Source organism: Hydra viridissima, unplaced genomic scaffold (genome assembly GCF_058129835.1).
Source record: "Hydra viridissima isolate aposymbiotic clone 2 unplaced genomic scaffold, HvirCarnegie_v1 scaffold_13, whole genome shotgun sequence".
Taxonomy (NCBI): Eukaryota; Metazoa; Cnidaria; class Hydrozoa; order Anthoathecata; family Hydridae; genus Hydra; species Hydra viridissima.
In genome coordinates this window covers 9,362,433-9,383,988 of record NW_028324312.1, presented here as the reverse complement: position 1 = coordinate 9,383,988, position 21,556 = coordinate 9,362,433, and the positions used below count along the sequence as shown (strand labels likewise).

Sequence of the window (21,556 nt, the reverse complement as noted above, 5' to 3'; positions counted from 1 at the left end):
TTTTTATCAATATTCCATCAGAATTGATTACAGCGGCTTTCGCACATAGAGATTTCCAGATTTATTAAATTTTTATTTTTACGGGAAGCTAATTTCCTCTTACGGAAGTTTTTATTTATGTATAGAAAAAGCTTACTATCAATTCCAGGATTTTATTTGCTTCTGTATAAGCAACTATGCCTTTTCGTGTCGCGCTCCTACAGTAGAATATCAATACCTTCAATCTTTTTTTAAAACTAAAAATGGAAAATGGAAAAGATTCCAAGAACTTTTATATTTCTAGTTCATATTAAAAAGTTAAATTAAAGATAAATTTAATTACTAAAATGAAACTTTTTACAGCTTTTGTAATGAACTAAAAACCTTTACAAAAAAAGTTTGTTCTCAGTGTTCGTGTGCTCAACGTGAACTCGAATTTGCTAATTTGCCAAACTTAAAACAGTGAATTACAACCTTCAGTATTTTCCATGGGTTTCCAAACTTCTCGTGCTATTTGATTTTTATTTGAATTTGTTTAAAAATATAGTTTCAAAGTGTGACCCAATATCACTGCCGAGTTCAACTTGAGCAGCAGTTTTTTTACAAGGAGAGAAACGCCAAAAAATTTCATTCGTCATCTGTAATTCTTGTGATTAATAAGAAACATTTCTCGAAAGAACGAGTTACTATTGATGAAACCTAATAACTTGTTACAAATTATGGAAAAAACCTATTTCGATTTTCGGTAGAATTAACGAAGACCAATCAATTCGACAAATATATAAGGGTTTTAAGAAGAATAGTTTTTTGACAATAACTTATGAGTTTTAGTAGTCGGCGTTCACTCGTAAACATGCGCAGCGAGAGAAATTGTTATACTCCTGTAACCAATGATTAGATTACAAGTTGCAAAGTGTTACGATTATCTATAAACCAACTGTTAAACAATTGAAATATTGTGTGCGTTTTTCTATTTGTACTTACATAATTGTGACTAGATAATTTACAACGAACTAAAAAAGATGCAACTATTAAGGTCTTTAAAAAGGTATGTTTTTGAAGTAGGAACAGCTATCTAATTGACTAGTTAGTTAGAAGGCATCGAACTAAAGACAGCTGGGAACGACTTCAATTGACTTTTTTGCAAAAAATAATATGAAACTTTCCTAATCAATTTCAATTCAAGGGGAATAAAATATATTTTCAAAGTGAAGTAATAAACAGTAGATAATATGTGCAAAAACAAACATCGAAATCTATCAGAGGTATTTTTTACATTATCAAAACACGAAATACGGCAATTAAAAGGGAGGCTGTTCGTAATTAAAAAATATAAAACGCTTTTATTTCAGAAACTGAAATAAGAGTCTGCCTCATAATTATGAATGACAAGAAGAGTTAATTTATGGCTGCTCCGCAATTTTACTAAAAGGTAAAAAACTTCGCAGACTTAAAGTCATCTATAAGAAATGAATACAGTATTATATATTTTTTAGTAGTAAAAATGTTGTGGGTAAATTATCATCTTTTATTACTTGCTTCAAGATTTTCTAAACTGTTGATTCTTGTAACAGTTAACTAACTAGTAAAATTCAAGAAAGAATTTTAAATTGAGATATCAAATGACTTCTCAAAGATACAATTGAAGATTAACAACACTTTTAAAAAAGCTCACAAAGGAATAATATTTGCGATATTAAAAATGAAGCAGTTGTTAGTAACACTTAGTTTCCGAACCAGAAAACTTATATTTAACTAGTGACATTTTGCATAACAGTTTGAGGAAGTGAAATCAGATTTTTAACCTAATTAAGAGTGAGAGTGGAAATTGGATTTAAGAACAATTAAGTAGAAGTAAATAAATTAAGAACGGGTTAACAAAAGAAAAGCAAACAAAGATTTTAATACCTTTCGAGTAACCTTTTACTGTTAAAAAGTTGTTATGAAGTTTAAAAGTCGTTAATTTAATAATTCATCTGCTTAATAAGTCGGTAAACTTAGAAGTTGGTTTCTATCCATCACTGGAATTTGACTTCATTCTTTTCAAAATGTTTCCGATTTACTTTAATTCTCATTTTAAAAACGCGAAATTGACTCCTTGAAAACGTTTAAATAGCCTTTAGGAGATATCATAAGGCATATGTGACCGAAGAAGACTGTGAAGAGTAAGTGATAGAAAGGTATTTCTTATTTTTTAAAGTTTTGTGTTAAACAATTCGCGAGGTTAGAATTATTTTGTTCTATCTCCAAGTTAAACGTTGGGAGAAAGTTTTTAATTTTTTCTTAAAGTAAAAATTGTTTAAAGTTTTAGCTGTAATTTAAAAAAAAACAAAAACTTATGCTTTAGATAATTTGTTTAAGCAAATTATTTAGAAAAAAATTTATAAAATAAAGCGTTTTTTAAAAGTTATTATTGCTAACTAAAATTAACAACTCATTTTCTCCCAACATTTAAAACGGGAGATAAAACAAAATAATAAGGAGTATTTCAAAATTACTGTAACTTAATATCAAGAATCTTAGAACAGTAATAAAGCTAACCCAGGTTGAGATTACCTAGTTATAAATGAAAACCATTTTTAAGTTATGTTTATTCTATATTTACTATCATCTTTCAAATAATTGGAAATGCTTTCTAAAACAAAAGTGTTTATAATAAAAAATAGACGTGGATTTCAGTTGAACATTGAAGCTTGAGCGTTAAAAAAAAACGCTTGTTGATTTTTTAAAAAATGTTTATGCATCTCATTATAAAATTTGCCTAATTTCTACATTAGCTACTGTAATGTGCAAATTCGGAAACCGAATTTCATGGCATATAAATTGAATTTCTTATAAGTTTCAAACTTTGGAAAAATTTTTAAAGAGATGTAAAATCTTTTATTCACCTGTAATTTAACGTAGTTGACTGGATTACTTACACAAATAAATAAAACTAACAAAAATTTTTATTTATCATTACTGTCATAAACACGTTCTCTTGGTTTGTTAGTACAGTGAACAAAATTAAAATAAAGTATAATAAACAACTAAACATCTACTTAACATGGTTTTACATTAAGAAGTAGAGAAATTGTTTTTTCTACATTAAAATCATACATGCCACATCAAAAGCAACATTAACTTAAAACTTTATATTTAGAAATATTTTTAACAGTTTTCCGAAATTCTGAGGACTATTGAAAATGAGTTCTAAGGTAAGCAAATTTACTTTTTAATATAGAATTATTATATAGATAAATTTTCTTGGAGAATCAGATATTATTAAATTTCATTACTTACTTATCAAATTTTTATCATTACTTAACTGATTAATAATCAACTGAGTAATTATAAATCTGGTATAACCTGACAAGAAAATCTAAGATAATAAAGGTTTTGGATCACTAATATTTTCAAAAATTCAGTGCAGCATTCACTATTATCTCATCATAAGTTGTTACGTCACTGATTTATAAATTTAGCATAATTAAACTCTAAACGTTATCATTACTGATTTATATTACAGCTTGTAAAAGATGTTGCTGAAATGGACTCCATAAAAAACTATGAAGTATTTGATATGCCTATAAACTTGGTTTCCAAAATAGGTGAAGGAACATCAGCTTCAGTCTTCAAGTATAACTTAGGAAACAAACAAACGGCCGTGAAGTTGATTAAAACCCAATTTTCTCAAAGAAAAACAATGCTAATTGCAACAAAATTAAAAAAGCTACAACATAAAAATGTTGTAAACTTTCTAGGTTATTCTGTAAGGCCAACCGCTTTTTTTTTTGAATTATGCGCCACTAACATTGAACAAATGGAAGTCAATAATCTGTCTCAGCTGATTGATCTCCTAAATGAAGAGAAAATTTTTTTATTTCAACAAAGATTAGATTTTCTTTTACAAATGTCAGAAAGAATTGAATATTTGCACGAACACAATATAGTTCATAGAGATATCAAGCTTTCAAACATTTTAGTGACAGGGCATCAGTACAATGTAACTTTAAAAGTCAGCGACTTTGATGACTTTGTTGATATAAAAGCAACAGTTACATGTAATATGACGAAGCCCAACAATCAAGGAATGACCCTTGCCTACACAAGTCCTGAACTGTGTAATTGTGAGGTGGAATCTCCAAACAAAAAATCCGATATGTACGCTCTTGCAATAACTGCATTCGAGCTTTTTAGCAGTTTTTCCACAGCATGGCATGGTGTTATACCATTGTTTAAAGATATACTTTTGCTTGATGCAATCAAATCTGGAAAACGACCAAACATAAGCCACATTACCGGTTTATATACGGAAAATACAATTAATGTGGTTAAAGTTACTAACCTGATCGAGACTACATGGCAAGACAATCCAACGGCTAGACCAACCATATCTGAGGTAATAAGAAAAGAAAAGCTTTAATTTCACTTTGACTTTGAAATTTAGATATAAAAATATACTAAAGATATATATAACAAGCTCATTAAAAACATTTTTTTTAGTGGAGAGAAACAGTGTCAAGTATAATAACATCTGTCATGGTAGGTCACCTTTCATGTTTTAGCTATAGCATTAACAAACATTATTATTGCAAACTTGTAATTTATTTATTTCAAAAGTTGTTTTTTTAATATGCATCCTCACATACCTATTCATTAAAAATAGACTTCCACGCCCACCTTTATACTAGGCTAAAAATAAAACTTCTGAAAATTTATTTCATGCAATGTGAGAGTAACTGTAGTACAATATTCCAAATGATATTTAACGCAGTTCATTATAAATACTTATATTGAATTAGGGTGCACCAATTCAAGCATGTGACATAAATACATCAACATTGCAGGTTTTTTTTTTTTTTTAATAGAACATGCAAACAAGAAAACTTACAACTTCTACAGACTTTTGAGTAATTCACTTTTAAAGAAGTAGTTCTGAAAATAACCCTTCAATAGCACACGACTTTCTTCCTAACTATTTCAAAAATACAATTATAGGTATCAAGTAGCATTCAGCCATATCATGAAGAGAAGATAGTAAATAAAAGTCAGGTAACAAACCCATTAGGTTACTAACTCAACAATGATAACAACAAAGAGCATTTATATAACTTAGACTTTAGTAATTATCATTATAATATTTATAATAATTAAAATATATATTATAATAATTATGATAAACTTTATATTAAAATTTACTTTTGCTGTAGAATTTTATTCATATAAATCCAGAGGGAAAAAAAAGCAACATTTTGACTGTCCTATGTTTTTATATTGTAAATAGCAAGCCAATTTTTTAGGAGAAACTCAGTGATTAAAAATTATAATTTTAGAGAAAACGACTTTCTCCAATTGAGGCAGCAAAGCACTATATATCATTAAAGGAAGATCCAAGTTATTTAAAAAGAGAATTTATTAATCAAACAAAAGGTTAGAAAACTTCTAATGTAAAAAAAATAATATCAGAATGAAATATTACATAACAGATATCAAATATGGTTTTACTTGTATAGGTTTTGGAGTGTTTGCATGCAAAAGCATAAAAAAAGGAGAATTCATAGTAGAATATAGGGGGGATTTCGTTGCAAAAAGCACACTGGAAAATAAAGAAAAGTTATACGAAGAAACAAATGCTGGCAGTTATGTTTATGACTTTTTACACAAAAATATTGAATACTGGTACTAAACTAATTTTTATTCTAAAATTCATCTAAATTTTATAATGTTTTCTTTATTTATATTGATATTCTTTTAAAACAAAAATTTTTATTTAGCATTGACGCAACTCCATACAATGAATACTTAGGACGCTATGTTAATGACTCAAAATACTTTGCAAATGCACACATGAAAAAGATTTTGCATTGTGATGTTCCTCATTTATGTTTATTTGCTTTGAAAGACATTTGTGTTGGTGATGAAATTCTCTACTTTTATGGAGTTGATAATCTAAAGTGGCATGCTGAGGTTTTTATATTTTCTTCTCAAGTTTTACCTACTTATTTTTATATTTTGCCAATTATTTGCATTCCCTGGTGGTTTACTTAAAACGTTACTAAAAAACCTTTTTTTAACTCAGGAATTTCAAATGAAGACAGAACAAAAAAGAATATCAAAGGTAAAAAAACCTTTTAAAAATTTTATCCACACTTTATAAGATAATAACTGTGTGCACAACAATTTAATAATACCCAAATGAATTGTTTTATAATAAATAAAGTTTGCTGCACTCTAACTCTAAAATTATTTTCACATTGTTAGAGCTGTTCTTTTTTTAGGGCTATCATAAAATACACTTTTTTTTTTTCTTCACAAGGATGAGTAATAACTTAAGTGAGAAAGATTTATTTTTGAGAACAATTTACTGATTTTTTTAGTTCTAAAGTTACTTTTTGATTTTGAAGCATTATTTTCTTGTTATCTCAAAGTCAATTTTAAAAAACAAGATATTTTTGAAATTTTTTTTATATTTATGTTATATTCACTCCTGTTACTAAAAAAGTATAATGAAAAAGTGCCTATTTTTATATGAGAAAATTGATCATTTTCTTTTTATTGAAAAAAAAACAAACAAACATTTAGATTGAAAAATTACAAAGACCGAAAAATGGCATAGAACCAGTTGAGAAAAGTGCACAGTTAGAAAAAGACAAAGAAGTCAGAAGTGATGTACAGTTTAATAAAGTCACAAAATTGGCAGCTACAGATTGTGATGAAAAAGACAATATTCAAGTAAATATTTAAAAAAAAAGACTAAATGAATATATAACAAACATACATGATATTATTACTTAAAAGCAAAATTTTTTTGGCAAAAAAAAAAAAACTTTCTTCGCATGTTTTGCAACATACTTATAACAGATTCATTATTTTAATTATATTACTTCTTGTATTTAATCTTAAAGGTTCATCTAATGTACTCTAACCCTAAAAATATTCTTAATAAAGTAAGGATATTTTAAATATAGGGAGTAATATTTTTTAAAACCTCGTATTTATAAGCAAACTCAAACTCATAATGAAAATTCGAAAGATATTTGACTAGATTTCTACTTTGATTCTGTTAATTCTATTTCTTTTTCAATTGTTATTACACTTTTTTTAACATTGGTTTTGGCTAGTGACTTTATCAATTATCAAAAAAAAAAAAGAAGAAACATCTTTTTATTTTATCTACAATAGATTTTTTCATCAATCACTCAAGAACATCAAAGTGAAAAAGAGTCTTTACCCCAAACTCCACAGGTATACCGCTTTTGTAAACAAATTCATGCTTTTTAATATTTGAAGATTGATTAAAACTAATTGATCATTTGAGAGGAAAAATATTCAGCATTTCAAACTTTAATGGAAATATCTTATGTGCAACAAATGATATAGATTTTTAAAAATTTAATTTACAGTCCTGTGATGAAGAAAGAATTGATACTCTAGAAAATGAAAGCACATCAAGATCAGATTCCAGTGAGGTTTGTGAAGTTTTAACTTTAATTTACTACCACTTTGCATTTATGATATGATTTGATTTAAACAAAATGCTAATGATTTTTTAGGATGATATTGATTTTGAAGCTCTTAACTACAACTTAGTTTTAGAGGTAAATTTATTATTTTATTTATTAAGCTGAAAACAATTTTAAATACACAAAATGTTTTCAGTGTTACTTAATTTAATATTTTAAATGTTATTTGATTATGAATAACTTTTCCATGTTTAAAGTGATCAAAATCAAGTTAAGTTTATTGCTTTTTGATTTATTTTTGATTAATGTAGCAAATATATTAATCACATTTGTTTGCAGATATCCGATATCAAAAATGCCAAAACAGCTTCAAGCATTTTTATGATAGATGACATGACAGACAAATCTCAGGTAAAAATTAAGTTGACTTTTTTATAAAAAATATTTTAAGTACTTCACATTTTAAAAACTAAGAAAAACACTGATTTTATACTAAACATATTAAATTTTTCTTAGCATTATATGAAATAAAATTAAGAAAAACTATTAAAAAAGAAAACATCTCTTACTTCATACTATTGATAAATATTCTAGGTAGGTCAAAACAGCCAACCAACATTGCCTGATGAAGAAATGCCTAAAAAAGTTAAGGTACCTTTTAAAAATACATTTTTTTTTACACAATTCATAAATCAATCTGAATAAAGTTAAATCCCAAAATTTTCAGAAATTGAAATTTAAAATTCTAAATTTTAGAATGTAAGAAAAAAGAAACCACATCGATTTTGCATTTTTTGTAAAAATTATACATCATATTTAACAAGACACATAAAGCTTATGCACAAAAGTCATCCAGAAGTTGAAGTTGCATTATCAATTAAATCGAAAAAAGAAAGAGATGAAGCTTTTGGAATGTTTAAAAGAAAAGGGATTTTGGAAGTCAATATAGCTGAAGCTGGAAAAGCGGAACCAAAATATGAAAGAGAACGAGAGGCTCAAAAATATATGGAAATTAGTTATTGCAGTCAATGCCTTGTGTTTGTTTCAAAACGATTCTGGCACAATCATGTGAAGTCGTGTCAAAAACACTCATGTCAAAAAGTTCTTCCAGTTCCAGTGGGGCTTCTAAGATTACCTGAAGAAGCAAGATTAAGTGATGAATTTAAAAAAAACATTTTATCACATTTTCGAACAGATAAAACTGGTCAGATTTGCCTAAAAGACATAACAATTCTTAAAATTGGTTCAGTCTTTTATGATAAAGAAAAGAGAAAACTTGATAAAGTTATGGAAGCAAGAAGCTCTGTCAGAAATGCCATGAGACAATTAGCACATCTTTACAACCTATTTTTACACTGCAAAAACTTACCAACACAAAGTAAAGATTCTAGTAGTATGTTTTTGCGCTCTAACTTCTTTGCCTTAAGAGAAGCAATAGATATTTTTACCAAAAAGGCAGATTCAGGGATCAAAGCTGGTTTAAAACAAAATTTATTTTATTTAATAAAACGTGCTGCAAAAGTTCTAAAAGCATTATATTTATCAGAAGCAAATGACAGTGATGCTAGTGAAACTGACAAGTTTGTTAGTGTTTTAGAAATGTGGGAGGACTTTATCTTTGGAGATGCCACTTACCAACTAAATAAAAACAAAAACATAAAATCCTGTAAACCATCTGAACTTCCAGTTGAAGAAGATGTCATTGCTTTTCGCAATTTTGTAATTACAAAAGTGGCAGATTTAGCAAAAGACTCCTACCAATGGTTTGACTCTGAATGTTTTGTTGAGCTTCGGGATTGCGCATGTGCAAGACTTACATTGCTAAATGCTAGAAGAGGTATGGAATTACAACTATTGTTTTTTATACTATTTAACAAATTCTAAAAAAATATCAGCTATTAACATCATATCATTTCAGGATGAACTACTTCCATATAACTAGCATAATCTTAGTTTGTTATAATTACAAATACAATTTTATCTAAGCTTAAAAAAAAAAAAAATTAGAGCTTGTAACTGATGTTAATGTAATTTTAAATAGTGTTAATTTAGCAACATAATGTTGTGGTTTTTTACCGTAAAAGATATTTTGTAAAACATAAAGGTTTTCAACTAATATTTGTGAAATTGACATGAAAGCTTGCTGTTCTCACAACCTTTGTGGCTTTAAAATCTGTTTACTTAATTTTTTTATGTTATTTGTATACAAGATCTTTTTTTAAAATCTATGCCTACTTTTTAACTGATATAACAAGGTCAAGAATTATAACACATGATTAATAAATCAATAGTTTCTGCTAAAAAAAAAAAAAATAAATAAAAAATAAAACAAGAATCCTCATAAAACAGTATTTGAGATTTTTCTTTGATTAAAATAAAATTGTTCTTCGAATAGAATATTAACATATTTAAATAATACAAATAATTAATTTTATTGGTAAACTAAACAAACCTAGTAGATTAAACATATTAAATAGTAGATCATTATTATAAATATATGGCAAAAATATAAAAGCTAAGTGTCAATAAATATCTTCTTTTTTTTTTTGACTTTTATAGTAACAATAATAAAAGTAATAGTAATAATAATTATTATTATTATTTTTCTTTTAATGTATTTTATTTAATATCATTATAACTTTATATATTTTATTTAATAATATTATTTTTAATATTACTATTTATTATTATTATTATTATTATTATTATTATTATTATTATTATTATTATTATTATTATTATTATTATTATTATTATTATTATTATCATTATTATTATCATTATTATTATCATTATTATTATCATTATTATTATTATTATTATTATTATTATTATTATTATTATTATTATTATTATTATTATTATTATTATTATTATCATTATTATTATTATTATTATTATTATTATTATTATTATTATTATTATTATTATTATTATTATTATTATTATTATTATTATTATTATTATTATTATCATTATCATTATTATTATTATTATTATTATTATTATTATTATTATTATTATTATTATTATTATTATTATTATTATTATTATTATTAACATTATTATTATTATCATCATTATTACTTCTATTATTATCATTATTGTCCTTATTCATGTCTTAATATTATATTGAGTTTTTATTAATACAAAATGTGATATATATTAGAAAAACAAATAAAAGGATAATCCAAGTAGAAAAAATTAAAATTTTGAAGCTGTTTTTTTTTTAATATAAAACTAGTTATATAAAACAAACTTTAAATTTTATATTTGCATTTTACATATAAGGTGGTGAACCAGCCAGGCTTCATCTTGATGAATACCAGCAAGCTATTGAAAACACATGGATAGACAAACAACGCTTGCTTGGTCTAGATGAGATTGATCAAAAGCTAGTTGAAACTTTAAAAATAACTTTTATGTCTGGAAAAGGAAACAATCATCTAGTTCCTATTCTTATTCCTCCAGATACCCTTCCAGCATTAAAAATTATAGCTAATAGCGATATAAGAAGAGAGGTAAATATACCAGAAGGAAATAAGTTTTTATTTGCATGTACAAGAAATTCTGAAGGACATACATCTGGTTGGAATGCTGTTCATAGTGTCATTCAAAAATTAAATCTAAAAAAACCAGAAAACTTGAAAGCCACTACAAATCGACATAGAGTGAGTACATTATTTTCTGCCCTTGATTTACCTGAAAAGGATAGAGCAGTATTTTTTAAGCATATGGGCCATTAAAAAGAAATAAATGAGAACACCTACCAAGTACCACTTGCCTTGATGGAGATAACTAAAGTTGGAAGACATCTTCTTAATTTTGATTCAAGTAGGTTTAACTTTTTATTATAATTTGAGAATTTATCATACAGATGTTTGATGTAGGAAAAAGAGCACTTTAGCTCAGCTCTTAGAAAAAACTAGAAAAAAAAAAAAAATTTTTAAAACTTATATCTTTTTGATTTTATTTTCTTAAAAAGATGGAAGTTGTTCCAAGACACTTAATGAGAGCTCAAGGTTCCCTCAAACTATTAATCTTGTGTCTAACAAAGCTGATGTCGAACCTAAAAATGACATAGATAAAGCTTATGCAGATTCATCAGCTGAAAGTCAAAAAGGTAGTTTACAGTTTTTGTTGAAATTGGTGGTAAATTTTAAATAAAATATAAATAGCTTTAGTATTTTATGTTTTCTTAATAATATAAGAAAAAGTCTTTTTGCATAAATTTGCACAAAAAGTCCAAACTTATGCAGAAATTTAAACATTTCAGAACTGCTCTAATGTTTCTAAATTTACATTTCTAAATTTAAGTTTCCATAATATCCCATAAATTTTATCTTATATTTTTGCTAAAAATTTTTCATTTAATTCAGCTTTTAATAAATAAAAGTACTTTGTTTCAAAAGTTTCACATTCTTATTTAAATTTTAACTACCTCTTGAAATCATGTAAAAGGTCAAAAATTACCTCAGTGTAACTGAATGATCTACATTCAAAATTTTAAACACTGTTCTTAATTTGACTGTCAGAATTTAGTATTATTAAAAAGTATGGTTTTTTGTAACTTGTATCATTTGTTCTCTTAGAAATTGTGAAAAGAAACAAAAAGAGACAAAAAGTGGAAGAGCCACAAAAAGATTTGGCAGGTAGCTAATTATTTAGTAACAAATATAATTTTTAATTAGTTTTTTTGAAATGGTTAACTGTTTGAATGCTTCTGAGATATAAATAAAACTATCTGTAAACTAGAGAATCATATTTATAATAAATGTTTCTATAAAATTTTGCAGCCAACAATTATTGGCTTAGAAAAAAAAACAAACATTTTAAAGCTTTTTAAAGATTAAACAAACAAAACAAAACAAAAAAAAAAACAAATGACTGAAATAAAAGAGAAATACCTCAAGACACATGGTGCTCCAATGTTATTCATCACATTTTTATTTGCTAAAATAAAAAAAACAAAACATACAGAATAAATGAAAAAATTAAAATATATTAAACATTTTAAAAAAGACATAACAAATAAACCAGATTTAACATGACTAAACTTCTCCTAATAGTTATATATATACTCTACACTAGTATAATGTAAACATGATATTGGTGTAGAGTATATTTACATATATATGTGTATTTTTTTTTTGAAAAATATTTCTTTTTTATTTTGCACAAATATGCTCTAACCAATATTATCATTTTTTTCATTTTATTTTTTAGAAAGAGAGTATCATGTTTGGATGCAAAGAGATGAAAAAATACTGCTGGATAAATTTCAAAGTTGCATTGATGACAACAAAATGCCAAGTAATCTCCATTTTTAAAAACTATGAAATCTTTTACGCTAAGAACTATGCTTTTGATTATGCTTTACAAAATCTGAAATATAATCATGAGCATAAAAAATAACAAATAAATATTTTAAAACCATAGTTCTATATAAATATAGATATATACTTATAAATAATTATAATCTTAATTTCTGCTTAACTAATAAAAAATATAAAACAAACAACTAAGAGATATTGTATAAGGCAATATTTCAAACTACATCATGATAAAAATAAGCTTTAGAACACTAACTGTTTTTTCAATTGACTGTACTAGCAGTGAAGATCTCTAACTTATTTTTTTTTTTAGGTAAACAAGAATTGCTTGAGTTTTTGGAAGAGTTTTTGAAGGAAATTCCATATAAAACAGCTCGAACCAAACTTACAAATGAACGAATGAAAAGTTTAAATAAAAAGAAAGAACGTTTAAAAGACATTAACATTTTATAATCATAGTTATATTTTTTCTTTCTTGCGATTTTTGATTATATTAGGGATCCTAAAAGTGAATTACTTGCTTATATTTGAGTTTAGTCAACTAGATTTGCATTAACACTTCGCCTTTGTCTAACGGATGCTTTAATTAACAATGCTACAGCTACAAATAACCAGAATTGGAAAACGTGTATTAACTTGAACTGCTAACAAACAAAAGTGCGTCAGAGATTATCGCATCGTGCTAGTTTCTTTATTATATCGTTATTTTATCGCATCGTGCTAGTTACTTTGCTTGTAATGCTATTGAATATATTATAAAAATTCTTAAAGTACTTTGTTTTTATTTCACGGCAACCGAAATTTTCTAAACCTATGAATGGAGAGGTCGTTTTCTGGTAATAGGGAAAGATGTTTTTGAAGCATAAAAGTTGGTACAAAAAGCCTACAAATCTGTTGGCGGATTTTAAAATTCGTTAGATATTATAAGTCGGGCTAATAAAAAACTTAATTTTCATATTCAAGTTACTTTTTTCGTGCCACGTACCTTTTTCCTCAAATAAAAACTTGTTCTTCTAATTTTAAATTTCTAAGTCAAACGGTTTCAAATTTATGTAGGCTTATGCAAACAATGTAAGGATAGTGTTTTGCAAATTGGTTTTAATTTTAATTTTTTAAAAATTTTTTTCAATTGGTAAAAGAAATTTTTTTATCAAGATTCAAAAAAGAAAGCTGACATTCTATTGCTTTTTTATATGGTCGCTTTAAACTTTTTCTATTAATCTTTTGATAGTGGCTCTTATTCGATTATTTGGCAATCTTCCATGACTTGTTACACAAAGTAAAATTCAAATGTAATATCATACTAATTCATTAATTGATTTCAGTTATAAAACTCAGTGCAACTTTTTTAACTTTACACATCTATCCGTAAAATAATTTTTCAATTAGGAAATCGTGCTTTGAGTGCAAATATTTCTTAATCAAATTTAAATTTGTGATTAGCAGCGAACTTTATCTATTTAAAAGTAAAATTTTGCATGTGGTTGATAAGTTATACATTTTTTCAAACACGCAAGAATTTGAACAACATTTAAAAGAAAACTATAACTGACTGCAACATCAGCTTTTTGCTCATTATATAAAACATTACGAATTGTGTTTAAACATTTTTTAATTTTTGCAGTAAACTGTTTTCTTTCTCTTTTATCTCTTATCGTCATTATCCTATGATTATCTTAAACATTATCATTTCATAATATCAGAAATTCTATTTACTTTGTATATGCATATACTAGTTGAGACCGAGGAGTAGCTGCCTTTCGGAAGAAATAATATGAGTTTTAAGATTAGAAATAGTATAAACGTTTTTGGGGAGATGACTAGATTCACGGAGATTAAAAAGTTTAATTGCTATGCATAGTTGACAAACATACACAACAAAACACCGGATTGTTTCATATATGCTTGTCTTTTTACAATATAAACACGTACAAAAGTTTGATGAGCGCGGTTAAAAGAATTTAAAACTTAAATAACCCAAAAGAAACATTTTTGTATAACGCAGGTTTAGTTCGAACCTTGAACACTCTTTGATCAGTATTAGAACCATCCACTATGCCACACGGACTTCAGGATAAGTTGTTGTTATTTTATATATATATACATTTTCCAAACGAAAATTTTCTTCACTGTATTACTGTTAATAAAGAAGACTAGACAACACTTACGAAATCATATACACAAAATTTTTTTTTACACAAAATTTTATGCTAATAATAAATTGTAGGGGACAAGATGGGGAGAAGGTAAAACATCTGTGCTTTGTCCTAATTGCTAGTGTAGTGGTTAAAGTGACTTTGTCCTCAGGGCCATAGTTGTGTCACCGTGGGGTTTCGAAGAGACTATAGCACTAAGTACCATAATCTACACCACCATTTGATCCCACTTCTAGGCTAAAATGAGCACGAACTCAAATTTCGAAAGCATCAGTGTTTTTGAAGTATAGACATTTGAGTTGAGGGTTTTCTTAACTATTTATTGTTTTAATTCTTTTCTTTCTCATCTTCTTTTCATCATCATATTTCAATGATCATCTTAAATGTTATCCTTTCCTTACATCAAAAATTTTTTTTTTTTAGTTTTTACTTTTTACATGTTATCTAAATAAATAAATAAAAAAAACTGATTAAGATATTTTAAAGATATTCACTTTTTATCGAGAGTGAAGAGAAAGCTTTCAGAAATACTTTCGAGACAAAATTTTTTTCTCGTACGATGCACATCCAGGCAATTTAATTAATAAATAAGCTGCTTACGGCTTCGTGTTTATGACGTCCATTCACTGTTTGCAGAACTGTTTTCAAACTTTTAACAAAAAATAATTTATTCCAAATAGTATAAACAAAGTGTATAAAAGTTATGAAGGTATATAAATAATGAGTCGTATAACATTTTTTTACTTTTTTTTTTCAAAAAAAATTGACCAAGAGACAACATGAACATAACCAGAGCGCGATAATACAATTCCGTTTACTTATTTATCTATTTTTTATATTTAGTAAGTCTTTTAATAATAAATAAACAAACAAACAAACAAATAAAAAAATCATAAAAATGCGGTTTCATTAATTCTTATTAAATAATTGACTTTGTAAAGGAAGTTGTTTTGCAGTCGGAAACAAGCGTTCCAATAAAACGAACTTTTATATATGTGTAGTCCTACTATAGCTTTTAAAGATATTTTTTATTAAGGTCTACATAAAAAAATCAGAAAAATTAAGGGCTACACGAGATTTTTAGAAAATATTATTAAGACTTTTTTTTTATATTAAATTTACATAAAAGCTACAAACAAAGACGTAAATACGCCAAAATTAAAATTTAATGAATATTTTAGCTAAAACACAGTGTCGCCCTTAACGCGGTTTTTTTACTGTGTAGACCTAATAGCGCTCTTAGAAGTATATATATATATATATATATTAGGGTGGTGCTCAAAAAACTTTCTCAAAGTAAATTGATGGGACAACCTCTATTTTTGTTCCTTTTAGCATAACAAACTTATGTGCAAAATTTGAGAAGGATATTTCATCATTAAGGGGTGCCACACGGGGTTGAAAGTTTCACTAAGGTTGACGCTAATGGCTGTAAGCACTTTAAAAAATTTTTCTACATAAACTATTTTAATTCAAAAGTTTTTAAATAACAAAGTATTGAACATTAAAAACCATGAAAAAATAACTATAATTTCAATATCATTTTAGTTTTTCATTTTGTTTTGAATGGAAAAATGACTATTTAGTCCTGTTTAACAACAGTGGATTTCTTGGCATCTAGAAACTGTTTTCGATGCTCAGACACAACATGGAGAAGTGCTTGCTTTTGTCCTTCATCTTTTGTTAGAATTTGGTTAAAGTCTTGGATAAGAGCAACTCCTCTCTCTGCTCTGTCATTCACAACGCTCAAACCGGCTACAAAATGCTTAGCTGCAATAAAAACTTGGTCCTCGTTCCACAAAGATGAATCCAATTCGAGCCAAGAAGTTGAGATGCCCAGTATAACAAAAAACCTCATGGTGTTCGAGTTAATGAAATCAGCAAGCTTTGATGATGAAATGTTGTTTTCACGTAGTTGAACACGTTTTGCAGGAATTCCATTTCCAGTTTTTGTTTTCATTGCATTTACCATCTCGGATTTTGTAGCTGCATCAACACGATCATCAAAAAAACTAAAGGCACTCAATTCCTCACTGAGGTACCACATATGACGAGACAATGCCTTTATCGCTACATTTGCAACATTTAAATTTATTGTCCTGAATTGTGTGAGTCGTTTAAGGCACATGAGATCATTCAGTGGAGCTTGAATGGACAGCGAAGCAGTAAACCATGAGTTAAGATAGACAAAGCAGACAAAAATATTCAAGAAACGTGATAAATTTATTTCACGCTTTGTCATGCGAAACTGGGATCTGAAGAGAAAAATTTTGATTGAATAAATAGCCATGGCCATCCATCTGGCCCGATGCATAGCCCCAGGAGCTATAAAATGAACCCCGCGAGGAGGAATATGACCCAGGTAGATCAAAGACAGTTCTAAAAGTTCCCTATAATCATCACGAGGCTGGTTCTCTGTCAGCAAGCAGTTTTGAATGAAATCAATAGCTTCTTTCATCATTTCTCTGTTGCTGTTAAAAACTAAAGCTGTTTCAGGATCTGATATACCGTCTTCATATCTGTCACGACTGACTTTTCACAATTGAGATATTCCACTGCAAAAATGTTAAAAATGAAAAATTTTAGTTAAAATAATTAATTTGGTAGTCTGATAGTGATAAACATACAAAATGGCGATTGGGTGGCAAATTACAAGGAATTCTGGGATAGAAAAAATAAGTAAGTGGGCTGCAGCTAAGTAATTAATATTTAAGCACTATAAAAATTTAACTATTTGAATGTAACAAATTTCTAAAAATGCTATAAAGTAAAATTTCTGTTTTTTTTATCTGTATTTGGAAATTTATAAATATTTTTCATATACAGAACATTAATTAGTTGATAAATTTAACAACTGGTCAGATTCTCAAAAAAAACATAAAGAGTACACCTCATTGAAAAGACATCTGGTTGTGTTCAAAATGGATTTACAGATAAAAAAATTTATTTAAAGATTTCAATAATGTTCAACAACACATTAATTTACAGGGCTATCTTTTCTATCGCGTACATGTGGTTTTATCAGTTGGCATGTGGCACCCTTTAATGAAAGAATATTTTTATGAAATTTTGCACATGAGTTCATGAGATCAATAGGAACAGGACTAGAGGTTGTCCCAGACAAAATCTGAACATTTAATTTTTGACTACCACCCTAATATATATATATATATATATATATATATATATATATATATATATATATATATAAATGCAATTTCTTTTAAAAATCGAAAAAGTTTCAAATATGTGGAAAAAAACACATAAATCTCAATATCTTTAATGCGCATGCGTAAATCATTCCAATACTACAGTAAAAGATGAAATGGTCAACTAGGAAGGTTTCTGAGATTATTGGCACTTTCTGATGACAGGCTTTGCAGATAAACGCAATTTACCCCTGCCGCCAACTTACCCCTGCTGCCAATTAGCCCAGGTCTCCCCTACAATCAAGAAATGTATTATTAAAAGCTTAAATAAGTTTGTGAATATTTTTAAAATGCGTTACTTAAAGGTGATGTTCTTTGGGTCAATGTGCCACTTACTTGGGGTAAGTTGGGCTATGGTTTAGGGCAGACCGGCCCTCAATATAAATTATAGTTAGACAAGAGGTAAGAAAATTGCATACAGTGAAAACAATTATTTATAAATGAGCAGCGGTTCTTTTATCAGAGCATTTAATATGGTTACATGCATTATAATGTTTAATCACAGATTAGTCACTTTCTTCATTTAATTGGACTGAAAAATCATTACAATATAAGCATTGTTAAAATAGACCCTTGAATTATTTTTCTATGCAACTCATGTGTCCACTGATGGCAGATTGAACACTGAATCCACTCAGTACCCGAAAGACGTTTTGAGAATGTTTGATGCATCTGAGACATAAAGCATCTTCGTTGTCAACGTCAATGTCATCTTCCTCATCATTCTTGTTCGGTCTCTTTCTCTTAGTTTGGCAAGATTGAATCTTTCTGCTTTTAGAATCATTTGTATCACCTACTTTTGTAGAGAATAGTTCATTAGTAAGTGATTTACTTTTTTTTGTTTCAAAGCTCTTTTTTCTTTTTTTTTTTCTTTTGCTGTCTTCTGTTTATGTTCCTTATGTTATGCTTCAGTTTTTAGGCCTATTTATTCTCTGTTTTCTAGGCTTAGCTTTTCCAAAAGACCTTACTTCTTCAGGCGATGGTAAAAGTAAAGGATTAGGAGTGGCACTTGGTATTTCATTTAAATCTGTAAACAAAAACTTCATTGAAGTTGACAGAAATGCCGTCGATTTATTTAAATTTTTTTTGTTTAGAAATGTTAGAAACTGCAGTGGAAAAATCAACATTAGGATCTGGTCTATCTGATGTATATGATGACAAAAAGTCACTTTCTGAAAAAATATCTCTTTTAAATGAATAAAAGAACTTCAAGGAACAATATGACTGGCTTCATGTTATTTGGAAGCATTTTTCCCGTTAATTTGGAACTTTATTTGGTGTAAACTTATACCTAGTGGGGTATCCTTTTTAGTCAATAGCTGCTTGACAACAGCAACTTATTGAAGAGATCAGATTTTGTCATCGTTCAAGCGTAATGTCGGCCCAGGCAGCTTTTACTTCGATCTAAATTGGACCTACATTTGTAACGGTCGACCGGTTTATGTTTTTGTCAACTTCCTCCCACGAATTTTTTATCGGATTTAGGACTGTTGACTGTGCGGGCCACTCAAAAACATCAATCTTTTTAGCATTAAACCACAATTTAACACTTTTGACGATAAGCTTAGAATCGTTGTCTTTTTTCGAATTTCCAAACCAAAAGAAGATTATCCTCGGCATATGGCATCATGACGTTTTGTTGTAGATTTTTCTTACATTTGTTAAACAGTTTTCCCTTGAATTCTATGCAACGGACCCACGCCACACTATGAAAAACTGCTCCAAATAATCACAATGCCACCATCATGTTTTACGGTCTTTAGAGTATACCGAGGGCTAAGTTCTTAGTTTTGACGAACATATTGACAACGAACATTGTTTTCCATCAGATTCAAAGCGATTAAACTTGTTAGTCAAAAGCACATTTTTCAAAACATGCGAGTCCTTGTGGTAATGTTTTGCAATTTTTAAACGACTAACAAGATAACGTTTTGAAATCAATAGTTTTTCGGGCAAATTATTGATTTTTATTAAACCTTAAAAAAACTGTTTCTTGTTCACTAAAACTCTCATCAGTAGAACCGTCAGATAAAATTGCAATAAAACGAGCATTTCATGCGTCTAAACTTAAGGCGCATTTTAAGTCAGACAAAGTTGACGAAGCGAAGTTTTTGCAAGCTTTGCCACTTAAGTAATTCTTGCCTACCATCTTTATCGTGGCGTAACAAGTATGTTCTTTGCCAAAATTTACATCCCATTGTTACTGAATTGGTTGGATTGCTAATATTTGGATACTTTTGGCAAACCCAACAAATTTGGATACTTTTGGCCATATATCCAATTTTCCCAAAGTCATAGTTCAGTCCAAGTCATTGCACTTTTTTTTCGTATGTTTAGTTTCTCTTCTTCCCCTTTGCGTTTAATGCTACGCTCCTCTGTGCCATCTTTCTTTAACATCGAAAAGACGCTTAATTGTTTTGGCATTTTTTTAAAAACTTTAAAAATAATAGTATGTTAAGTATTTAATTATAAGTTAATAAAAATATCATATTATTGGTGTTGCTAAACGCACAATAAAAAAATTAAAATTATAATACACATAATAACTTTATACATTCTAATAGCTAATGTATTTTTTAGTAAAACTTGAAAATTATTTTAAAAACTTTCAGAAGTTTTTTAATATGCAAACAAATATTACTTCACTTAAAAGAAAATAAGAAGAAAAAAAAAGCACGCTATCGAAGAAAGCAATCGTTAAGTTTAAGCACGGTTTCTTCTTAAAGGTAATTGCAAATGCAGTCATTTTTAGTAAAACTTTGAATACTTTTGTAAATGCATGCAAAAACCATGCTCAAACATAATTACTTTCTTCGTTCCATTGAAGAAATTAGTTTTAGCGTGATTTCTTTTAAAGTCCTTGAAAATGCGTTTAAAACTTTCGTAATTAATTGTTTTTTTATTGCAATTACGTGTTTTTTATATTGAATAAAAAACGATCAATTGCTTAATTATCAATCGCTCAATTAGCATTGCGTTCGTTTTGAAAAATTTTAAGCGAACGCCGACGTTTGTGTAAGGAAAAGTAAAGGAGCGTGACGTTGTTTTTCAGTCTTTTTTTTAGCAGACGTTCGCACGTTCGTTAGCTTGTCGCGCCCTGTTGGTCCTTAGTTTTTGTAGCGCTTAAAACAGATTTAGCTTACCGATACGGACACAGGCTGAGTCTTGTCTGGGGGATATCTTTTGTTAACGAGACTTTTTTGTTGTCTAATGAACCAATATCGTTTAATTAATTAATAGCTTTGAAAAATTCCTTACAAGAACAACCCAATCTTCGAGCTATTTCAGAATTGTTCAATCCTAGATCTTGAAATGCCTGTACTTGTCCTCGAAAGACATCGTTCCATGTTCACTTCGTACCATAATTTGTTAAATGATGATTTTTGTGTGTGTATATTCTAAATGAATTACAAGAATATCCTTAAAATACTGAA

At 27.7% G+C, this 21,556-nt stretch overlaps 2 protein-coding genes across 3 annotated transcripts; both read left to right on the top strand.

The window, feature by feature from the left end:
- Positions 1 to 3,856: 3,856 nt before the first annotated feature.
- On the top strand, positions 3,857 to 7,747 carry LOC149880362 (uncharacterized). Its single transcript, XM_090070037.1, has 13 exons — positions 3,857 to 4,360; positions 4,465 to 4,503; positions 4,764 to 4,808; positions 4,960 to 5,013; positions 5,295 to 5,391; positions 5,475 to 5,640; positions 5,736 to 5,928; positions 6,041 to 6,079; positions 6,544 to 6,693; positions 7,144 to 7,206; positions 7,365 to 7,430; positions 7,515 to 7,559; positions 7,736 to 7,747. Exons 1-13 carry the CDS (start codon positions 3,872 to 3,874, stop codon positions 7,745 to 7,747), a joined length of 1,458 nt encoding a protein of 485 aa, XP_089926163.1. The 5' UTR covers positions 3,857 to 3,871.
- A 23-nt stretch (positions 7,748 to 7,770) lies between these two features.
- Positions 7,771 to 13,398, top strand: LOC149880361 (uncharacterized). 2 transcript variants are annotated; one of them, XM_090070588.1, is made up of 5 exons: positions 7,771 to 7,835; positions 8,019 to 8,075; positions 8,181 to 9,261; positions 10,716 to 11,258; positions 11,410 to 11,546. In XM_090070588.1, the coding sequence occupies exons 1-4, from the start codon at positions 7,806 to 7,808 to the stop codon at positions 11,168 to 11,170; spliced, it is 1,623 nt and encodes a 540-aa protein (XP_089926714.1). In that variant the 5' UTR covers positions 7,771 to 7,805; the 3' UTR covers positions 11,171 to 11,258; positions 11,410 to 11,546. The 2 variants fall into 2 exon arrangements, with proteins under 2 accessions (XP_089926714.1, XP_089926715.1); XM_090070589.1 differs by lacking the exons at positions 7,771 to 7,835; positions 8,019 to 8,075; positions 8,181 to 9,261 and adding exons at positions 12,017 to 12,076; positions 12,651 to 12,737; positions 13,071 to 13,398 and having other exon boundaries at positions 11,140 to 11,258; positions 11,410 to 11,547.
- Positions 13,399 to 21,556: the final 8,158 nt, after the last annotated feature.

What these genes read in the sequence shown, in the direction of transcription:
- LOC149880362 (XM_090070037.1), top strand. Translation starts at nt 3,872, where the DNA reads ATGTCAGAAAGAATTGAATATTTGCACGAACACAATATAGTTCATAGA. An exon ending in TAAATACATCAACATTGCAG is followed by an intron (nt 4,809 to 4,959) that starts GTTTTTTTTTTT and finishes ATACAATTATAG; the next exon opens with GTATCAAGTAGCATTCAGCC. An exon ending in ATCTAAAGTGGCATGCTGAG is followed by an intron (nt 5,929 to 6,040) that starts GTTTTTATATTT and finishes TTTTTAACTCAG; the next exon opens with GAATTTCAAATGAAGACAGA.
- LOC149880361 (XM_090070588.1), top strand. Translation starts at nt 7,806, where the DNA reads ATGATAGATGACATGACAGACAAATCTCAG. An exon ending in ACATGACAGACAAATCTCAG is followed by an intron (nt 7,836 to 8,018) that starts GTAAAAATTAAG and finishes TAAATATTCTAG; the next exon opens with GTAGGTCAAAACAGCCAACC. An exon ending in ATTGCTAAATGCTAGAAGAG is followed by an intron (nt 9,262 to 10,715) that starts GTATGGAATTAC and finishes TTTACATATAAG; the next exon opens with GTGGTGAACCAGCCAGGCTT.